General features: G+C 41.7%; 1 protein-coding gene across 1 annotated transcript in view; it reads left to right on the top strand.

Annotated features, from left to right (window-relative positions):
* The window catches only part of DTNBP1 (dystrobrevin binding protein 1), a 133,416-nt gene that overhangs the window by 56,270 nt on the left and 56,527 nt on the right, over positions 1–20,619 (top strand). The window contains exons 7-8 of the mRNA XM_083187883.1: positions 10,959–11,091; positions 17,453–17,475. Coding sequence (XP_083044009.1) covers positions 10,959–11,091; positions 17,453–17,475 — 156 coding nt within the window. The remainder of the gene's footprint in view (positions 1–10,958; positions 11,092–17,452; positions 17,476–20,619) is intronic.

A 20,619-nucleotide genomic window follows, 5' to 3' on the forward strand; every position in this document is an offset into this window, starting at 1 on the left:
AACCGGTTTTATCTAGTTTCCTTTGTTAACTACTTACAACAGAAACTGTCTCTGGAATATGGATTTAATCCATAACTATCGGACAGTGTACATTGCGAAATATTCGCAATGACCGGAATACTCCGCATAATGAGCTGAACGGAACGGTACTAAACACGATATAGACAGGTGTGTGCAGGGCTAACTAAGCTATGTGTGGCGTTCTAAACCTTTTAACTATATTTCATTTCGTGTAAGTGTGTTATTATGAATTTATATGTGATAGTATGTCTACCCTTCTGGTCCACATTGTCACACATACTCGGGTATGGAAACTTTATTTGCGCAACTCTGCGAACCAAAATGGCGGCCATACTATCACAAAATGGCGTGTGTGTACCTAGACTTCCACAGGATCATATATTGATATCATTTGTAGTGCCCAGATTGGGCTAATAGTTACCCAACGCTGCTAGAGGATTCCCGTCCCTTGGTGACAGCATTGCAGCAAATGTCCTTAGAATGGTGCGGCTGTGAAACCGATGGGTACATTTATAATCCAAGCTGTAAAGATGATGGCCAGTTGTATGCCAAATTAGTTTTTGCTGATTAAGCAAATAAATGTGTAGAAAGAACCAACAGCTAGAGAGTCCCTGGATTCTTTCAAATAGTAGAATCAAGTGTGTCTGGTCCATTTCCTGTAGAATATAGGACAGTGGTGGCTAACCTTGACACTCCAGTTGTTGTTGAACTACACATCCCAGCATGCCATGCATCCGTTTTAGCATGGCCAAATAGTAAACCTGTAGCAGGGCATGCTGGGATGTGTAGTTCAACAACAGCTGGAGTGTCGAGGTTAGCAATCACTGCTCTAGTATCTCTTAAGTGAGCTGGGGTATGCCAGTTATGTCCAGTCATAAGGGTGAAGGACACACATGTATTGAAGGATCAGAAAATCCTTGATCAGGTGCCAAATTGTGAGTGAGATACCCTAGTCTACAGCACTCTGAAAATACTCAAGGTTACCCCACTATTGCGACAGTTCTAAAACTACATATAGTTTCTTTTGCATATTTTTTTTTTTAATTTCCCATGGCAGATGAGATCAATTATTAATTGAAGCGTAGATGCGAGAAAAGCAAAATCCCCACATCTATCACCAACATCATCATAAACAGAACGTATGGTATGTTTTATGGATACATTTCCATACTAGCGCCTGTATGGGTGGTCATTCGTTTTTTTGTGAGGATTTTTAGTGCTGTTATACTTCTGGGTGTGGAGTTACCCATTGTTGGCTGATAGCCATTAAATATAGGCTGCTCAGCGATCAGTATGAAGACTATACATCATTTTATCACGATGATCTAATCTAATCCAACTCTCATGTCATGGAGGGCACTCTGAAAACTTTTTTGGATGTGGTAATAACCCAGTATACTTTTGTCTTGATCACCTAATGGAGATGTAAACCAGACTGACAAAAACCCTAGCAATAAAGGTGCCCACACACTAGAAAGATCTGCGATCGTAGATGTGCGCATAAATTAGCCTTGAAATCTTTTTTCCGTCCTGGACAAAAGATTTCAGGCAAGCGCACATCTTTACCAAAGATTTTTCTTAAGATCCCGTGTGCGTTCCTATGGATCTTTTGTTAAATCTTCTGATCTTTTGTGCAGCACGTAAGATCAGAAGATTCAGCTAAAGATCCACGGGAGCGCGCATTGGACAAAAATCGGCCGATTTTCGACCGATTATCGGTAAACATCGGACGATTTATCGGAAATCGGTCAATCAGCCCAAAAATCGTTCTAGTGTGTGGGCACCTTAAGAGTCCCTCAGACAGACATGCCCAATTACATGGAGAAGGATCAAATCATGTATAGGCACATATCTTATGTGTTATTAGAAAGGGCTATTTATATTTGTGTCCAGTTTCATTGTGGCTGCGGTCAAATGTAGTTATGTTCTTCATTTATTTACATTCAGTTTAAATATGTGTTTGATTGTTTCAGCAGTGTAGTTGCCTGCTTATTCCAATTACCAAACATTAACATTGTAAGGGATCTTGCACCAGCCAGTAATGCCTATTGCTTAGCCTCCAGCCACTTAGGACTATCATTTCTTCGGATACTGTCCCATAAAATGACTTTTAGAGTTGTATGAATTTTTATTGTAGCTGAGCTAAAGTAACACATTGCACATTTCTATGTTCAGCTGCTGAGAGATAAACAGTTGAAGTTCTATCTCTGTGCCTGTCCTTGGGCAGGAGAAAACACAGAACCTTTGTATTCTTCTGGCACTGTATACATAACATATTGATGGATCAGGCCTTCTCGTGTACCAGCTTCCATACAATCTTCCTTTTTAGTCCCAAATGTTTAAACCTTTTAACTTCTTATTTGTTGTTGGTAATACAGGTTGAGTATCCCGTATCCAAAATGCTCGGGACCAGGAGAATTTTGGATAACGGATTATTCCGTATTTCGGAATATTTTAATATTTCAATGATGTATTTTGAAGTATCTTGCATTTATGCTGTATAAACACATAATATACACACAAATATATTTTATTACCACATAAAATACACACAAACATATTTTAATTGTTCAAAAAACAAGGTTTCAAAACGTGAAACAAAATGTGTGTACTATCTCAGCACTGAATTTGAATGCCAAGCAATCATTGTCTTGCACATATATAGTGCCAGTTACATATCATGTCCCCAGTGATGCTGTTACATATGTCCCCAGTGAGTTTTAGCAAAAAAAAATTTTTTTTTCACTTTCTGGAATGTCCGTATTTCGGAATAATTCGGATAACGGATATTCGGATACGGGATACTCGACCTGTAGCATTAAATATTTTTGATACGTAGATATTGCAGAAGCTTGTATTCTAACATTTTGTAAATATAAAAATACAATCAAGAAGGTAAAATCTCCTGGCCCGGATGAAATACACCCTAGGATACTAAAAGAATTGAGTTCTGTCATAGCAGAACCGTTATATCTGATATTCGAAGAATCCATAAACTCGGGGACGGTACCAAGGGACTGGCACTTAGCTAAAGTGGTACCAATATGGAAGAAAAGTAGCAAAACTAACCCTGAAAAATATAGACCGGTCAGCCTTACATCCACTGTGGGGAAAATATTAGAAGGAATAGTTAGAGATAGTAGTATCCAAAATTTCTTTGAACATGATAAAGTGATAAGTAAGGGGACAGAGAGTGGTGGTAAATGGCATACATTCCCAGCTGGGGTAAGTTCCAAAGTGGAGTCCCGCAAGGTTTCATATTGGGGCCCAGCTTGTTTAGTATATTCATTTAATGATATTGGAAGTGACATAGTGAGTAAAATTGCAATATTTGCAGATGACACAAAGTTGAGTAAGGAAATTAACTCAGGAGAGGATGTGGAAACACTACAAAGTGACTTAAATAAACTGGAAAAATAGGCAGAAAGGTGAAAAATGCAGTTTAATGTTGAAAAATGTAAAGTAATTATGAGAACAAAAATGAACAAGCTACGTCTAGGCTAAATGGAGTTATTATAGGGAATTCTGCTGTAGATAAGGACTTGGGGGTCATCATAGATGAAAAATTGGGTAATAGTGCAAACTGCTCAAGTGCAGCAACAAAATTAAACCAGACAGTAGCATGCATTAAAAGGGGTATGGATTTAAATGATGGCAATGTGATAGTATCTCTTTACAAGGCATTGGTGACACCACACTTTGAAAAGTGTGTTCAGTTCTGGGCACCTCACCTTTAAAAAGGACATAAATGAATTGCAACAGGTACAGAGAAGGGTGACTAAGCTAGTAAAAGGTCTCGAATCACTAGAATACAAAGATAGGTTAACCAGGCTGAATGGTTTCACTGGAGAAACGAAGGTGGTATGATTACTATGTTCAAATACAGGATTGGGAACCATATGGAACTGGGAGACTATTTGTTCAATAACAGACCTATACTTAGAACACGCGGGCATGTACTGAGGCTCGAGGAAAAGAAATACCGTACTGATTTAAGAGGAGGATTCCTCACCATTAGGCAGTAAAATGCTGGAACTCATTGCCGGAGGGGTGATTACAGCAACTACTGTTAATGAATTTAAGTCAAAACTGGATACATTTTTGGCCACAAAGCTCAAGTCAGTAGTTACAAGTTAGATAGGTTGAACTCGATGGACTAACGTCTTTTTTCAGCCTTAATTACTATCTTTCACTGTTGAGGGGGAAGGGATGTCGAACAGTGCACAGGTTAATGTCTAAGAAAAAGTATAAAGGCAAAGGTATATATATCATCCACAATAGCTGAATTATTCGAGAGAGGACATGCTCCCTCCGTACATCTAGGAAGTGGAGGTGCACCCAGGAGAGTAACTGTAGTTTGCAAAGAAAAGAAAAAAGACTACCTCTTTCTTGGGGCACTCTTTTGTAAAGATTACGCGTGGTAATCTATAGGTTTCAATAGATTGTTTCAAGTGTAGCAGAAGTGTGAGGTGAGGCACCCACAATCAAGCTTGCCACTTTGTTGGCGTATTTACAAGTTGAGGCCTCTCTGTGAGAGCGGTTCCTGGATTAGAAATCCGGGTTAATGGTTACTTTACAATGATAATAACTGTGCAGAGGCTATTGGTTACTAACTAGTTAGTAACCAATAGCCTCTGCACATTTACTGTTACTGTCATTGTATAGTAACCATTAACCCAGATTTCCAATCCAGGAACCGCTCTCACAGAGAGGCCTCAACTTGTAAATACGCCAACAGAGTGGCAAGCTTGATTGTGGGTGCCTCACCTCACACTCCTGCTACACTTGAAACAAAATCTATTGAAACCTATAGATTACCACGCGTAATCTTAAAAAGAGTGCCCCAAGAAAGAGTATTTTTTATTTTCTTTGTGAATTACTATCTTACCTGCCTAATTATGGAGAATTTAAATCTGCAACAAAGCTATTACTAATTCATTTTATGTTGTATAATTGTTTTGAATCCGTAATTTCAAACATGACTCGATGTGGAGGACTTGGTAGGCTCCTCGTTTGTGCATCATAAAGTTTCTACATCACTTCTGTGCTAGAATTATTCATGTATTTACAGGTTCATATAGTGCAGAAAATGTGGATGTATTTTACAATTGAACGCAGTGATAAAACAAACTGGGTAGTTACAATCAACAGGGTAGGAAGGTCCTGCTCGCAAGCTTACAATCTATAGGGAATTAGACATTGATACACAAGGATAGGGGTTCTCAGTTGTATAATGGTCTGCACTTGGTGGGCTGTGTGATAGTGACTCAGCATTGTTGTCCTGGCACCAGGAGGATGGGAAAGTGAGATAGAAGTAGGTGAGGATGTTTGTGTTCATTCCAGTACCCTGCAACCTTGAAAACCTGTGCTGTACCTGTTTCCTGCCTCGGGTGGTGCTTCTAGTGCAGGTCTGGTGTGCATATTTGTGCTGAAATACAGACCACACTTTTCTAGAAGTACCGTGGCAGAGAGCAACACCCCAGACAGGGAAGAGGAACTGTACAGGTTTTGAAAGATCTAGGGTGTTAGAATGAACACTAGATATGTTTAATACGGCCTACACACATGCCGATATTAAGGCATTTTCTAAGCGATTTTGCTTAGTTTTGCAAAGTCCCTTAGCAAATGCCCTCACATCGGTGTATTTGTGGGGGCTGTATCGGCATCCGTGCGCGTCCCCGCGCGTCTTTATCGGTGGCCGAGATTGATGGACAGTGTCCATCAATATCGGCATCGGCAGTGTTCTCTCACCGGAGAACACTGGCGCTGTCCGCTCGCTTAGCACACAAAGCTGACAGCTCGCTCTGTGTGTGGGCTGTCAGCTCTGTGTGCTAGGCGATAGCGGCGCAGAACAGCCCGACCTAGCATAGCTAGGTAGCCCTGCACACATCGGCATGTGTGTAGGGCCCATTAGACTGTACTGTGGTTTATGAAGGTTATGTATGTGGTTTTGGAATTTGCTAAGCTTGCCTGAAGAGGTGAGTTTTCAGGGAAAGATGAAAGGTTTGGAGACCGGAGGGCAGTCTCATTGCATGTGGGAGGGCATTCCACAGAGTGGATGCATATCGAAGAAAGTCCTGCAGTCGGGAATAAGAGTGAACAATGCATGTGGATGAGAGACCGAGATCTTATGTTGAGCGAAGAGGTTGGAGCGGAAGATATTTTGAGATAAGTGAAGAGATTTTCAAATCTTCTAAAGAGGACAGGAGGAGATATTGCAACCAGCCACATTCTAGCTCTAACCATATAGAATGTATTAGATCTAGCTGGAGTGTTTGGTTTCTATGGGCAACTTTACCGCTGTATTAAGTTAAAAAAATCTTAAAAGGAGTTCCAGTTGGCCGTCAGCTGCCAGGCTGCAGAGGTTACTGGGATGTATGTGCACGCTTAGTTTGATCTAACAAAGAGAGTCCAATGCAAACTGAAGCAAGGAGGAGGATGAACTTTTTAAAGATATAAATGTCATTATACACCATGGTTAGAGTAAAATTTAAAAAAGTCTTAAAAATACTCTAGGTTTTACAGTACATGATGTAGTTAAGGTGTGTTTACAGCCATGTGTAGAAATTGTGCTCAAAGGTGTTCCAGAGGGGAACTCATTGTCAACTGTTTCTATATCCATGGACATCCAATTACCAGTATTATGACCATGACATTTTAGGTGGGTACTTCGTAATCACACTCTGCCAAAAAGGTTTGTATGGAAATGAGAGACCATGGAATTCTTTTGCCTCTCTGTATATAGAGTGTAAACCAGGGATGAGGAACCTTTGGCCATCCAGCTGTTGAACTACATATCTCAGCATACCCCGTTTTAGCATGTCCAAATAGCAAAACTGTAGCAGGGCATGCTTGAGATGTGTAGTTCAACAACAGCTGGGGGGCCAAAGGTTCCTCATCCCTGGTGTAAACATAAGGCTATGGCCTTGCATGTGATTGTATTGCTGCATTGCCTTCCTATTGTTCTAATGATCCCAAAAAGTGACATTGCTGGCTGTAAAATGTGTATACTCAGGATGCATATGTTCTTTTACTATGCGAGCAATTTGTTTTATTTCATTACCTTTCTGATAGTCTGTGTTCTTTTCTGCACATTAATTTGTTCAATTTATGTATGCTGTAATGATGGCAAGCCTGAGTCTCATTTTCATGCAGGTGTGGTTGTGATCTGTCTTCAGCTCTAGGCAGATTAATAAGTCTTGCTGATTACTGCATTACATTCTATACTGTAGAGGCTTACATTGCAAACCCAGTGCCTTATTCACATTCTGAACTGTAGCATACCATATATTTAAAATAAAAGGAATAACTTAACAAAGTAGGGTATTTAAAATGCGTAACAATGATCATTAAAAGAAAATGGCACAGGGGGCTCCCATAGCTGGAAAACATTTCTTCCAGTGGGCAAAGATGTCTCATGGCCAGTTTGCTTCAGTCTTTTATGTGCTTTGTTAGATTGCTTTTGCATAAGGCTGATGGCCTGGGCTCAGATCTACAGTATGTGGTGGCGTGGGTATCGTGATGAACTTCATAGTCTGACAATAAGTACAGCATTTGTCTTCCTTTTTTTATGTATGTAAAGTAATCACTATTAAGCTGGATCCACACTTAGTAGACTTCTCCGATCGGAGGAGTTGACCGCGATCCTCCCTTGAGCCTCCCCGGGCGGCAGGACCGCATACAATACACTGTATGGGTAATTTTTGCATACATAGTATTGCATATGATCCCAGCCAAACCTGCCTGACTTGGCTGCTGTGCAATGGATACTAAGTGCAGCACGTGCGATCCGGTAGCTCCAATGTGCACAAGACTGTAGCGGACCTCATGTCATATACAAGCAATTTGGATAATTTTTATGCATTTTTAATGACACATTCAAATAAGTGAATAAATCGCATGCATATTGCCCTAATATGGGCTTTTTTTAGGGCTGGGTTCAGTTAGCCCTGGGCTAATTTATTGTCCGGTGCTGTTGAATGAAGTGTGCGATAAGACAAAAACTTTTCTGGTTCAAGCCTCCCTCAGTGTGATTATTGCAGGTTCCACAAACATGTGAAATAATAGCATGGGGCACTTAACCCAAAACCTATGAGTTACTGCATGTTAGCTGCATTTATACTAAACAAGGAAAATGGGCTGTAACTTTCACATATATTATATACTGCTGATGTCTGTTGCCATTTTTATTGTTGCTCAATTATGAACATTTCATGGGGATTCCAGATCTGTTGCTTTCCACAGACTCCTGCTTTAAAATAATAATACAGGTTGAGTATGTATCCCTTACCAAAATGCTCAGGACCAGAAGAGTTTTGGATAACCGATTATTCCGTAGGTACTTGTTTCCTAGCACGGCCACAATCGCGGGCATCGTGTACCTTTAAGTTAAGGTACACGATGCCCGCAATGGACCCGATTTCCTTTGAAATCAGGTCCATTTTGCCGGCAAAGGAAAAATCGCAGGCATCGCGTCGGTCGGGACCATTAACATTGGCCCCGACGCGATGCCCCCGATTTTGCCATAGGCTTCAATGTTAAAATATTTTTTAACATTGAAATCGGGAGCATCGCGTCGGTCTTGTGCCATTATAATGGCACAAGATGAGATGGACTTGATTAAGTCCATCTCACATAGTAAAAAATGTGAAATGGGCCAATATGACCCATTTCACATTATATATGGCCCCGTCGTCACCCCACAATTGAACCGAAGCGTGGCGAGCGGCGGCGGTGCGCGTCATCCGACCTTTTCATTCCCCTACTATCCACGTCGGCGTGGAGTTGAGAATATAAAGTGCGGCGAGCCACCGAGCCCGAAGCGTGGCGAGCGGACGCGTATACCTGTGAAGTTATACGCGTCCCCTCGCTGCGCTCGCCACACTTTATATTCTCAACTCCACGCCGACGTGGATAGTAGGGGAATGAAAAAGTCTGAGGACGCGCACCGCCGCCCCTCGCGGGCTCGCTGCGCTCACCACGCTTCGGGTTGGCGTCAATCGTGGGGTGGGGTTTACGGTATAAAATTGGGGGTCTAGGGAATATTTTACATTGAATCCAATGTAAAATCGGGTCCCAGGGACCCTATTCACATTTGATTCAATAAAAAAAAAAAGGGTCGGTCGCATTGCATGCGACCAAATCGCATGCGTTGCGACCGACGCGATTTTTCCGACACGACCACCCTGATGGAAATCGGTGTGGCCGTGCTAGGAAACAAGTACCATTCCGTATTTCAGAATATTTTTCGAAGATTTATCTTAAGGTATCTTGCATTTATGTTGTACATACATATCAAACACATGAAATACACACAAATAGATTTTATTTGTGCATAAAACAAGGTTTCAAAACATGAAACAAGTTTGAGTATTGTACAATCTCAGGCACCGAATTTGAATGGCAAGCAATCATTTTCTTGCACATATTTAGTGCCAGTAATACCCCTTTCACACCAGCCTAAATTCCCGGGTTGAGTCCGGGAACAACCCGGTACTAGCACTGGTGTGAAAGGTTCCCGGGACAAATTATCGGGCTAATTTGCCGGCAATCCAACCCTGCTAGGTAGCAGGGTTTCCCCCGGGTTCAACCCTGGCTGGTGTGAATGGGGTAGGGTATATTTACCTGGGTTGCCGGTCCTCGGTGTCCTGTCCGGCCGGGAATTGACGCAGGCGGTGGGCGGAAATGACGGGACAGACAGTGGATGATGATGGCAGTGAGGGCGCCGGAGAGCTACGTCATCTTCATCCGCCGCCTGTCCCGTCATTTGCGTCGCCGCCTGTGTGGATCCCCGTCCTGCACAGAGGACAAGCAACCGGGGTGAGTATTCTCACCACCTCCTGCCCACCTCCGCCGCCATCCTGCCGACTGCCCGCCTCCTCCCCACCTCCTGCCGGCAGGGACTTTTCTGGTGCGAATGGGTTCAAACCCGGGAATGTCCCTGCTTCTCGGGAACTGAATTCCCGGGTTTGTCCCTGCATTTCTGGTGTGAAAGGGGTATTACATATCATATTCTCAGTAGTGCTGTTACAGATGTCCCCAGTAGTGCTTTTAGCAAGAGTTTGTTTGTTCACTTCACTCACTCTGGAATGTATGGTTTTTGGAATTATTTGTATAAGGGATACTCAACCTGTAATAAATCTATGTATATAAAAATGGAGGTATGTGTGTTCCAGCATAACTATTGAATGTCTGAAGCAATTTACACCAAACGTGGTACAGATATGACTTACCCCCAAGATTATATTTCCAGATTGTAAGATACCCCTAGTACCCTTTTGGGGATCCTGGGGGCCCAAAAAGGGGACTGGCCACTTCACGAACATAAACATATGGCAAAGTTGCATAATATAGGAGTAGAGAACGTTGGGTACAGATTAGGTTCACAGCCACTAAAGATACCCATACATGGTGCAATTGTTGTATACAATTTGGACTAGATCGCATCGCATAGGTTTTGCATTGCAATGAGATGAGATCTAGTACAAAAAGTATGTGCAGCACATACGTTTTGAGCTGTGCGAAGAGATGTGTGACCGGAGTGCGCATCTCATCGCACCCATTGTACAGTGTATGGGCACCTCAACACCTGCAATCCAAAAAGGTTTCCGGACATTACACAAAGTAGGTCAGGCATGCAAGATATGGCAGATTTGCATGACCTAAAAGGGGGTAGAGGATACAGGGTTTAAGAAAAAAAAAACTGGCCAGATCCGGGAGCCCACCACAGGGAGGTGTATGCTGGTCACACCATGGGCATAGTGAGCGGTTAAGCTTAAAAACAAAAGAAAAATAAAGTTCAAGTAATGCTAATTACACAACAAAACCTGAGCAACGCCGGGTACCTCAGCTAGTCATAATAAACTTCTACAAGTCTATCTTTATAGTCCTTTTACTTAATTCCTATGTAAAATATATATTATTTTGTCATTGTTCAGTGATGCTGGAAGGAAGTTTTGAAGATGTAGAGAAACGTCTGTCTGAGCTGGAGGAGCTGTGTGAGCAGTGCGAGTTCCAGCGCTTCCAGTACATGCAGTACATGCAGCTAGAGAACTACAAGAAGAAGAAAAGGTTGGTGACCAGGTCATTTCTGCATATGAGATCAATGTATTGGTAGTTGCATCCTGTTTCCATAATATCCTGACCTAACTTTTGTGTAATTTGTATATATAAAAATATATATTCTATTTGTGCCATGTCTCTAATGTATTTGCAGCAGGTATTGTAGATCTGGTTGCACAATGTACTATGCAGTTGCTCCTCCATTGAAACCTCCACATTAATCTGCCACAATAGTCCTATTTTTTGTTTTGTTTTTAATGATGAGGCGTCAGTATGTTTTGTGTTGAAATGTTAAGTACAGTATTAGTAGTTATATTTATTTTACTTTACTACCCTGCCCTCACTGAATGCTAAGCAGTAAACATGGGTGGATATAATCCTATATTAGGCTTTCTCATAGATGGGCTCGGGCACATAGTATGTGGCAATAAGCCACCTTTAAGCCCTCCACCCAATATCTATATGGCTACTCTAAAGCTCTGCTCTGATTTGTAATATTTAACCACTCCTACCATGCCTGTGTTTAACTGATGCCGACAGCAATAATAAATAAGTAATTATTGGTTCCTGTATCTGTTTGTTCAGCATGCCCTTCTGCTGTGAATGTGCTGTCTCTGGATGAAATTAATTGAATTTAAATCAGAATATTTAAAGCTGCACATGTCTGCATTATAGATGGCAGTAGGAGTCAAACACTTATACACTCACTTTGATGAATAGTGTTCCTTATGCTGGGTACACACCAGAACGATTTGGCCTCAATTCCCCCCAATTTCGATACAATCTCGGCTCATTGTATGTAAATTGGGCATGTTTTAGATCAGATTCCGATCCGATGCACGTCCCCACTGGTTGTTTTGCAGATCCTACCTGCTGCAGTCAGGATTTGAAAACAATCCATTCAACTGGGTACAGATCATGATCGAATATTTTGCAGATCGTGTGCTCCAACAGATCGTACGACCATCATCTCGCGATCTGCTCACGGTCATCATTGTCCTGATGTGTACCCTACATTAGTCTCACTATGGGCCTGATGTTTCAAGCCTTGAAAAGTGATAAAATGGAGTGATAAACCACCAGGCAATTAGTTCCTAATTTTTACCGGTGGCTTTGAAAAATGACAGGTAGGAGCTGATTGGTTGTACTGAAAATTCCTCTAAACATATTATACAGTACCCTCCTACTTTAGGGGGTATTCAGTAAGCTGCCTCCACTTATCTGCTGCAACACATGTAAAAGCAAATCCAAAAACATATGCTTTTAAATACACATTCATCCCTGTAGTGTTTATTGAGTCCTCATTGGGTGGGGTTGATTCTGCATACACTGCTTAGAAAAGGGGGGTATCAAAGTACCTTCTGGTTTTCTATGCAACTCTGACTAAAAGTACGAGTTAGTTTCTTCTATGATCCCCATGGCAGCCATGACACCAGGATATTCCCCATCTACTCCTAGTTCAGAAAGTACATTTTTCAGGGACCACCCACCTTGGGTATAATAGCCACCTCCTACCTCTCCCCTGCGTCTTTTTATCCTGTCTATATTCTAGTTAGGACAGTGTAGGTGTTTACTTTTACTTTTTAACAGGGTTACCTCTATTTCAGCTGGAGCTGACTTGGGTTGCCCCCAGGGAGAAGAGTATAAGAGTATGGCATGTGTAGATTCCTGCGTCTTCTACTATAATGCATCCTACCTGTATTTGTGCCTTCCTGCATGAAAGGAGTGGACTGGTAATGCCTTAAAAGGTTGTCCGCATAATGCTGGATGAAGGCGTCGGCTCTGGTGTGCGGGCATTGCAGAACAGCGGCCTTGATGCTGTGGTCAGCAGCAGGAAGGCAGGAGAAGGCTTTCATGTCCAGGTACAGAAGACAGCGGGACTGCTGCTCTGACAGTCTGGTGACGTTCAGGCAGATTGGGCGGAAGTGCGCAAGACTCTCCCCCCCCCCCCCCCCCCCTGGAAACCCAGAAACATTAAGTTCCACTCGACCATCCTGAGTGTTAAGGTACTAATTTAAAAACCTGGGAAGGAACATGCTGCTGTGTGTCAGTATTCACTTTGCAGCCTGCTGAATTGGATTCTAGCAACATGGATCGGTCTTCAGCCCAAAAGCCAGATAATGCACTGGTGAGGTTAGTCCTTTGGTTTTATGGGCATTAGAATTTTTTTATTTCTAGTTACTTAGCTTGGATATTATTTCTTGTAGTGTGCCTTCGTCTCCAGTTCCTAGGAAGAGGACGGCAAAAAAAGAAGCCTCTCATGGCAGCCATAGTTTCCCACCCTTGTGTTTTGCGTTTTTTCAGGGATCTTCATGATGGAGACACTTAAAGGGGTAGAGGTAGGAGAAGGCTATTATACCCAAGGTGGGCGGTTCCTAAAAAAAGTCCTTTTTGAACTAGGAGGAGGAGGGGATTACCCTGGATTGTACCCTCGCTTTGCTCGCCACCGATTTATATTTGTCCTCCAGGTGTATGTGTACCCAGTGCGTGATGAAAAAAGTAAAAAAAAACATAAGTGGTTCTAGCTGCTGCCATTACCTTGATCCTTTCCAAATAATTTTCCTGCTCACTGTAGAAGGGGTAAACTAATTACTGATTCTCTAACTAAAACTAAACACAAACTCCAACTAAAATTCACACAACTTACACAGTGGCAGTGGAAACCACGGCTCCCTGTTGCAGTTGTGATATGGAGCAATAACCTTCTAGTTCTTTCTCATGAATTGTTGCCTCATACTTCAGGGCGATGCCAATACTAACCCCTCAGTGGGTACTGGTCTTTTTCACTGAACATTATCTGCCAATGGGCATTTATAACGAATTTTGTGTTGTACGTTTTTTATTAATTTAGCATTTTCTGTATGCAGCTTATATTATATATTTAGTATAGTAGGAGCCACAGACCTCAGACACTTGTGGCTTATCTTACTAAATATATATTTGAAAGGTGTCATTGTAGAGGAAGGAAGTGTCCCACAGTTTGGCAGTTGTAACAGGAGGTGGTTAAATGTTAGGTGAGATTTTTGTTCTGCTATTTGTGGGTGTGGGTGTGGGTGTGGGTGGGTGCGCGTGTGTGTGTGCCATATTTGCCACAGATTTATAAAATATAAATAACAAACATTCTTACTGGATTATTATTCCTATTCATTGTCAAAACGTCTGTTAAAAGGTCGACTTGAGTTTTTCGTGTTTTTTTTTTTTTTTGTCCCAAATGTCGACATGGACAACGACAAAGTGTACCGTGTCCTCTCAGATGTCACTTCGCTCGCCATGCTTCTGTGTGGCGAGCGAACGCAGTACGCGTCCTCCCGAGCTGTTCATACCCCCACTATCCATGTTGGTGTGGAGTTGATTTTATAAAGTTTGGCGAGCGCACAACGATTCGGGCTGACGTGGATAGTGGGGGTGTGCTAAATTGCATCACGGATCGATTTGTATGCAAATCGCATGCAATATTTGCATGCAATTTGCATACGATGCGATCCGCAGGGAACTGCCGCAGAGAAACTACAGAAGTACCTTATTTTTCTATTCGATTTTGCTAATAGAAAGTGAAATCTCACCGTGTGCACGTTTTGTGAAATAAGATTGATCCTTTTGTTTTATAGCAACATTTGGTAAAAAAAAATAATCCTACATTAGCCTAGGGCAGTGATTTTCAACCTTTTTTACCTTGCGGCACACTAAATAAAATTTTAAAATTGCCAAGGCACACCATGAGATCCCCACAGGGCAAAACACATTGGCCCCCTTATAAAAAACAATCACGCCGGTCCCCACAGGTAACAAAAATAAAAATACATTGGCCCTTTACATGAAGAGAAGGGACCAGTAAATAACACTTGATTTGGTGGTAGCTGTAAAATAGTATGGATCTACTATCTATAGATCTGGAGGCACACTTTAGAACAGCTCAAGGCACACTAGTGTGCCACGGCACAGTGGTTGAAAAACACTGGCCTAAGGGTTAGTATTAAAGACTTTTTTTAAGTTTTAAAATAAAGTGCATACAAATGCAAGCCACAAATTCAAAGCATAAAATTACATGTGCGATGGATTTTACGTTCTAATTTTGTGCTGACCTAAAAAAAAAAAGACCAGATTAAAACTCTTAAATTATGTTAAACTTCTCCATTTGTCTGCTGTAAGTAGGGAGCACTTGTGCTTGGCGGACAGATTTAGAACAGCTACAATAAGGCTGCAGAGGCGCAGGAAGTGAGATAATTCCAGCTTCCAGGGCTCCTTGTCACTCCTTTGTTCTGCAAGTGAAATAGCCCAGATACACTTGAAAACAATATCTCCACTTCTGTGCAGTGACATTATTCTTTTATGTATGCATTCTATTCCATTCTTGCAGCACCTGTGTGTAGTGTCACTTGATAACTGTACCATGCATAGTCACACTCTTCTAATGTTGAGCTTTTTATTGCTTTCATACAATCATGTATGGCTTCTGAAATCTTTTTGTTGTGCTCTTGTAATTGTGTTTCATCACAAAAGCATTTACACATGCAGCAGTTTTATACAAAATTAGTGTTTATTCCTCAAATCCTGTTGATTTAATACCATGACACAGCAGAGTTTGCAATAAACATTGCAGTATTAAACTGGCTTTAGAGTCAGATGATCTATAGATATATATCTATCTCTCCATATCTCTCACATGGTTTTGCCTATTTTGAGAACAAATTTGTACTGCAATCAGATCTGAATAATGGCCTCTCTCTCTCTCAGCCTGCCCGATCACCAGATCTCATGTGCTGGTACAGACTGGCAGACCAGCTGACGGGGACTTCAGCAAGGCGGTGGGGAGCGGGGACCAAAGGGTTCTCTGCCTGTCTCCGCTTCAGGAAGATGGGCAGGGAGACGGGCGGAGGGCTGCTACAGCCTCCGACAGAATAGGTGCGCAAGCGTCTTGTGTGCGCTCCCCCCCATTCTGTTGGAGGACGGTGGCTGGCGGCGGACGGCACGTGGCACCATCTGTGTGTGTGTGTGTGTGTGTATAGATAGAGGTCAGAAGGATGACAATGGGAAGGTCGACATGAGTTTTTTTAAGTTTTTTTTTTTCCAGAACAGGACATATTTCATACACCCGGTAGGGCGTGGAGGGAGAATATAATAGAGCACCTGAAGCATGGCGAGTGCAGTGAGGGGTCGTGGTACAGAGCTATGGTGTCCATGTCCACTTACGTCGAAATTTGGGACAAAAAATGTGAAAGTCATATTGCGCTTTTCACTGTTGACTTACCCATTCCCCACCTAATGCTTGTTTCGACCTGCCGACACGGTCGACCTATTTCATGTGTTGACCATTAGTGGTAATTTACTCCAGAGTGAGTGATAGATCTATATATACACTTACATGTCCACACAATAGTTATTCAAATTTCAAAAAGTTGTGTAATTCCATCTTAAGGTGGCAACTAGTTAACAAAGTTCAATGGTGAGTTGCATGTAAAGAAATAATGTAAATCCGTAAGAGTGAACAGCGAATAAAGTGCTGTATGTATTACAAAGTACAAAAAGTGCTACACACCGGGAATGATAAAACAAGGTAAAGGCTTAACTCATCTCTTGTCCTCAGAGTGCTTGTAGGCCTATAATCAAGTGACATAAGCAAGGAGACCAAAACAAAAAATATATATACCATTGTGTATATATTCTCTATGGATGTTACCTCTAATTCACAGTATTGCAGTGTCAAAAAATGATCATGGGATGCAGTCCCTTATATTCTAAAGCACAGACACTTAACTTAGTTTATGTTTACTCTCTCAACTTTGATTGTCAGACCAGGACTATGGAGCAATGGGAGAAGTTGGCCTCATGAATCACATGTTCTTTTACGTCATTTTGATAGCTGGGTGTTTGTGCGTCATTTGTGTGGAAGAGCTGGCACCAGGATGCGCTATGGGGAGAAGGCAAGCTGGCAGAAGTGGATGTTAGTTTGACAAATATTGTTCAGGATTGCTTTGAGGAACATGACCAAGAGGTCAAGGTGTTGCCCTGATTTCCAAATCCCCTAGATCTCCATCTGATCCAGCATCTGTGGGATGTGCTGCAAAAACCAGACTGTGCCTTGGAGACCCTACCTAACAACTTAAAGGACTTCACGGATGTGTTGCTAATGTCTTGGTGCCATATACCAGAGGACACTTGAAGAGGTCTTTTGGTGTCCGTTCCTCGATGGGTCAGAGCTGTGTAGGCATTTTCCTGTCGTCTTTTGTATATAATATGGTCATATCAAGTCAGAAATGTCTTGAGTTCATTTAGGTCTACTTTGTACTGGCAGTAAGTGTTGTATACAGTATGTGAGCCCTATGTGCATTATATGTACATCACCAGTGATCCTCCCTTTATTTTCTTACAGGAAGGAGATTGAGAACGTTAAAGGTAAATTACTGTTTTATTCTTATTTACAATGTGTTTGTATATATAGGTATATGAATGACCTATAAGCTGTCCTACATTAAATATTGTTTAGCACCATGTAGTGCTAAACAATATTTGCAAAGGCCCCTTACAGGTTACACGTACAGGTTGAGTATCCCTTATCCAAATATCCGTTATCCAAATGATTCCGAAAACCATACATTCCAGAAACTGAATATTTTTTTTGTTGTTGCTAAAAGCACTACTGTGGACATCTGTAACAGCAATACTGGGGACATGATATGTAACTGGCTCTAAATACTACTTTTGAAGCAGGGACAACCCGGGTCGGCACCTTTCACACTGAACCCGGGATGACTCTGCATTTCTATGAGAATAGCATTGAAAATGGCCTTTTTTAGGCTCACATTAGATTATTGATTATTAATAATTAAGACACAAAACATTTGTAGTGTTTCAGCCTTTGTTTACTTGTATAAAACAAATTAAAAGGCATATGAAAGCATCTTCCCCACTAATGATTAATAGCTCTCACCTCATTTGTCCAAGACATGGCACACATTGCAGGCTTTCAGGGGTTAAAATGAACTTCTGGGGTCTGTGGGGCCACAGAACATGCACACTGTCTCCCTGCACGCTGTATGCTGTCTCTGGGCGTGTCTGTGAGTGTCCACCACAACAGGAAGTTGCCCTGCTAGCAAATCAGCACTAGCAGAGGCAACACGGGAAGCAGGGACATGTCCCTGCACCTTTCACACCAGCCAGTAACCCTGGAAGGACCCGGGAGCAACCCTGCTACCTAGCAGGGTTGAATTGCTGGCAAATTAACCCGGGAATTTGTCCCTGGAACCTTTCACACCAGAGCTAGTCCTGGGTTGTTCCCAGATCCAACCCAGGAATTTAGGCTGGTGTGAAAGGGGTATAACAGAGGGAGATAAGGAATGCGTTTTCTCCCATCTTTAAATATTGATAGTGGTTGTGTGGGTCCTCTGAAATGGACAACTGAATTCCCTCGAATGTCCATGTAGAACATACTGTATATAAAGCATATGTGAATATGAACAAAAAAACTTTGTTCTATGTCTTATTTTGAAATGCATCACAAGATCACAAGAGGCTGCCATGTCTGACTGCTATAAATGTGGTTACAGCGGCACAGATATTGTTCATTGTCTGTGGGAGTGCATGCAGGTACAGTCATTGTGGCTTGCACTTCAAGATTACATTACTGGTCATTTGCAGATAAGTTTTTTGGGGGATATGGGTAAAATGCCTATAGGTTCCCACAGATTACGGATAGAGCTGCGGCCACTAAGAAGACCATTCTCTCACAGTGGGCCAGATATACTAAGCTTGAAAAGTGATAAAATGGAGAGTGATAAACCACCAGTTAATCACCTCCTAACTGTCATGTCACGGGTTGTATTTGAAAAATGACAGTTAGGAGCTGATTGGTGCCTTCTCATTCTCCATTATATCACGTTTCAAGGCTCACCCAGTGGATTTCCTACGGATCCAGTACCATTGTCTCTAGTGCACCCTTTAATTTCTTTTTTTCTTTTCAATGGATTGGGATGAAACTTCTTTGGACAAGGAAAAAAGGACGGTTACATTTTTTTTTTTTTTTTTTAATGCTTTGCTCCCCTATGTATGGTGATCATGAGAGAGGTGTTACAGAACAGCCTCTGGGACACTGCCTGGTATGACCTAGAAGTGATAGTGTACGTGCAGGTCCACCCTTCTAAAACATTAAATCTTATGTTTCTTTGCTTTTAAGCTGGAATTTTGATCCCTAATTAATATTGATGTTTTTGATTAACACCTGTTTAATTTGAATATGCTCATACAGTATTTATCTGTATGATTTGGTATGGTAAAATGTATTTTCCGTTTTATTCTTTCTTATAAAAAAAAAACCCTGCTAAGTATGAAGTAATAAATTAGTTATTTCCCATTTTTATAGTTCTGTATTTTTCCCCCTCTAATCATTGATTCCCTGTCTGAGAGAAACTGGACTATATAATTGCTGATGGAGTGTACATTTGTTTAGCTGCTCAGTAATATAGGTACAGACATATGACATACTTTATTGCATTATAAATACAGGCCTGCTTTATTACAGAAAATGGTCTTGGCTGTATTTATTTCTAACGTTTCATGCCTGGGGTATTTATTAGCTCATGGAGAGAGATCAAGTATGACTTAAGCTGCCCATACACGGCCCGATGCCGGGCTGTGCGTTCCTTGCTTTGAGGTGCGCGCTCCCGCGGCACCTCATCGTACAGTACAAAAAAGTATGTGCTTGTACAAAAAGTACTTAGTTCTCATCACATTGCATCACATTGCATGCAATGCGATGTGATCTGTGCTATTTAAGCCCACAACGCACGCCCGTATCGGGGCATGTATGGGCAGCTTCAGGCCTATATTCAGCAATTGCTTTGCTGCAGGGTTATTCCATTAGCCCTAATAAGCTGCCATGTGCCGCTGGTTATTGGTGATTTTTGTTCACATGCCTCCAAAATTTTATGTAATTGAAAATGTATTTAAAAAAAAAAAAAAAAAAAAATCAATGAGATGATCTTAATCCCTCTCAACCTTATCTCACTCCAAGCTTTAATAAATACCCTTCATAATATCTAAATTCTGTCTATAGTTAATCATTATGGTGAAATCATGCTGACCCTAACACCGACCCTTGCGATGTTATAACATGCATATACAAAACATGTGGTTCGCAGAATTGTTCATACGGCGCACATTAGAACAATACAAGGTACACAGGACTAAACGGAAAGCAGAACCGTAACAGAAAAACTAAAACGGAGCAGAGGTAAAAATTAGCAGCACAATTCCCAGTACACAACACAGCTGAGAATGGAGATGTTGGGTAGGACAAATTTGTTGTCCAGGGGCAGGTTGTCATAGGAAGAGATGAATGATTCCAAGTCAGAAGAGATGTGCAGGTATAGATGGGAGCTGTAATTGGACTGTGAGAACAAGGAGGGAAGAGGGCCTAGTCTTAAGGTGCCCATACACGGTACAATTATAATATACAATTTGGACTAGCTCGAATCGCATAGGTGTTGCATCTCATCCGCACCCAACAATTGTACTGTGTATGGGCAACTTTAGCGCAGGGGT

This window comes from Crinia signifera, chromosome 5 (assembly GCF_055691185.1).
Source record: "Crinia signifera chromosome 5, ASM5569118v1, whole genome shotgun sequence".
In the NCBI taxonomy this organism is placed as follows: Eukaryota; Metazoa; Chordata; class Amphibia; order Anura; family Myobatrachidae; genus Crinia; species Crinia signifera.